At 39.7% G+C, this 2500-nt stretch overlaps 1 protein-coding gene across 1 annotated transcript in view; it reads left to right on the top strand.

The window, feature by feature from the left end:
• LOC138038832 (coiled-coil and C2 domain-containing protein 2A-like) overlaps positions 1–2500 on the top strand; it is a 74105-nt gene that overhangs the window by 3303 nt on the left and 68302 nt on the right. The window contains exon 3 of the mRNA XM_068884894.1: positions 795–881. Coding sequence (XP_068740995.1) covers positions 795–881 — 87 coding nt within the window. The remainder of the gene's footprint in view (positions 1–794; positions 882–2500) is intronic.

Below are 2500 nucleotides of genomic sequence, written 5' to 3'. Positions count from 1 at the left end.
TTCGCCTTGTAACAAGAACGTGAGCAGAACGTTTGTAGCTTAGTAACCAGGCATTAGATCGTTTGCGAAGGTGCAAAACTAGACACCATAAGCAACCGTTTGCAAATTTTCCTGCAGAGAAGCCACACCCCTGATTTCTAGCAACAATTTTTGGGGAAAAGGTGCGGCACATCTGCGGGTGTTTATAAAATAATGGTACATTTTACATTATAATTTTGTTTGGTTGTAAATATCTCCTTATTTGACCTATTACACTTATATTGTTACATGTATATTCAGTCTTCCACATTGCAACCAGTGTGATACATGTATCTGCAAGATGAGGCTAAATATAATGTAGGCAAAGTTAATTAATAACCAAGTCAATGCTAAATGGTTTTGTCTGGGAAGGATTTGCAGGGCAATTTGCCAAGTGCGGCTTGCTTGCCTCTTGTCCCTTTCTTCCCCCCATATTTCTGGGTAAAGTATACATTCCACACATGATTTTTCTCAGTGATGTGTTGACAGAATATGCCTTGGAGTTGGACCGTGGCGTGGTTGCCATGGTGATCTCCTTGCTGCTGAGGAGAGTGCTGCTGCCTCTCTTGCTACGTTTATGGCAACTACCCTGCTATAAATTGGCTTGGTTTTTTAAATTCTTAATATACAAAAGACATTTTGATCTTTAAAATGACTTAGACTGTGGGATATGAAGAACATGTACATGTAAACTGCTGTACTTTGTCTGCTCCTACCATAGCCCTGACCATGTAGAATCAATGTTAATTATGTACATGTATAACATCTTTGTTCAGGTCACAATGATGTCTGATGCAGGCTCTTACCAGTCTGACGGTGAAGACACTATAACAAGAACGCCGGCAGCATCAACGCGCGACATGGTGATTTGGAAATTTGTTTTGATAAGTATTTACCAATTATTGGATGAGGTTGAGCATGTTAGCGATAATTATCAAGGCCAAAGTTTGTGTTATCTGCTGAAGCCGAAGGCTGAGGCGGATAGCACAAACTGAGGCCTTGATAATTATCGCTAACATGCGAAAACCGAATTCAATAATTGTTTTATTATGCATATTCCTGAGCTGAGCTCCGCCATGACAAAACTGATCGAACTGCTCGTTAGTGTGTTAGGTGACATCACTTCTGCATGCATAAAACTATTGTCTGTAGTTACTGTATGATGTCAATTCTGCATCTATAAAATCTATTGTCTGTAGGTATGAGGTAAGAGAAGCAGAGCAAGCAAGAATTAGCTGCGTGCTTATAGCCAATCAAAATCGAGCTTGTGACACCAATGTATAGTATTATAAATTGTACATGTATTACAATAAAATAATTATTATTGTATTACATGTATTATGACACTTAGGGTTCCTTTGGTTTGTTGACTCCTGAACCCCCCTCCCTCCCAATTGATGAGTAAAATTGTCTGGCATTAGACAGAGTAAAACCTATTATTTATAAGTTTATGGGGTGCAGGGATGGTGCAGTGGTGAGAGCACTTGCCTCCCATCAATGTGGCCCAGGTTCGATTCCCAGACTCTGCGTCATCTGTGGGTTGAGTTTGTTGGTTCTCTACTCTGCATCAAGAGGTTTTCTCCGGGTAGTTTGGTTTCCCCTCTCCTCAAAAACCAACATTTAACTTGATTTTCGTTCATTGCTAAGGACGGTGCCTACTATTGTTATTGCACATACATTCTGCACATCTTGAGATACTTGGGTTCCCTGTGGGTGATGCTTACTAATACAGAGATATTTTTGCACGGTTTAAAACTATGTCGAGAAAGCAGAATTTAGCAAGTGCTTTTGGTATTCAAAAAGATAACTGGGGGTAACCATGCATTTTTCAGAGATAATTAACGTTAAATTTGGAAAAGAATGCCATACAGCTGTACATAGCTTTGTAATTTAAATTTTTTTACAAATATTGTTCTTAAATTATTTTTGGAAAATGTGGGATTACCCCCAATTTAACTTTTTGGATTTCGATAACTCTTGTTAAGATCTGCTTTTCCCGCATATTCAGAACACTGTGCAAAATATGTTTGAATTAGTAAGCACTGTCCTTACAGTGTAATTTCTAGCCTGCGTAGCAAGGGTTCCTGTTCGACAGAAGAGCTTTGAACCGATTTTCTGCAAACTGGCCGCGCGAAAGTTGGGGCAAGAGACTGATGGAACGCTTACAAGAAGACCCCCTATTTTTGAAAAACCCGTTCGCCCACGAACGGGGGCTTCTGATTGGTGCGGCACAGTCACAATGATTGACAGTTGTTTTCAATAACTTCTATTCCAACCGCTCTGCAAATATCAGCTAGAATTTGCCTGTAAGTTTCTTTTCGATGGTTTAAACAAATTCTCAGAAGAAACATAACCAGTCGTACCCGGCTTAGAAGCTGCCGTTACAAATTTAACATTTAAAATCACACTGGCAAATTCTGCGTTGATCACTCGGTGTTTCCTTGGTGCCTTGGTTTGTTTTGTTGGAAGCCAACATGTGTTA

This window comes from Montipora capricornis, chromosome 2 (assembly GCF_036669925.1).
Source record: "Montipora capricornis isolate CH-2021 chromosome 2, ASM3666992v2, whole genome shotgun sequence".
NCBI lineage: Eukaryota > Metazoa > Cnidaria > Anthozoa > Scleractinia > Acroporidae > Montipora > Montipora capricornis.
This window is presented reverse-complemented; position numbering and strand designations above follow the sequence as displayed.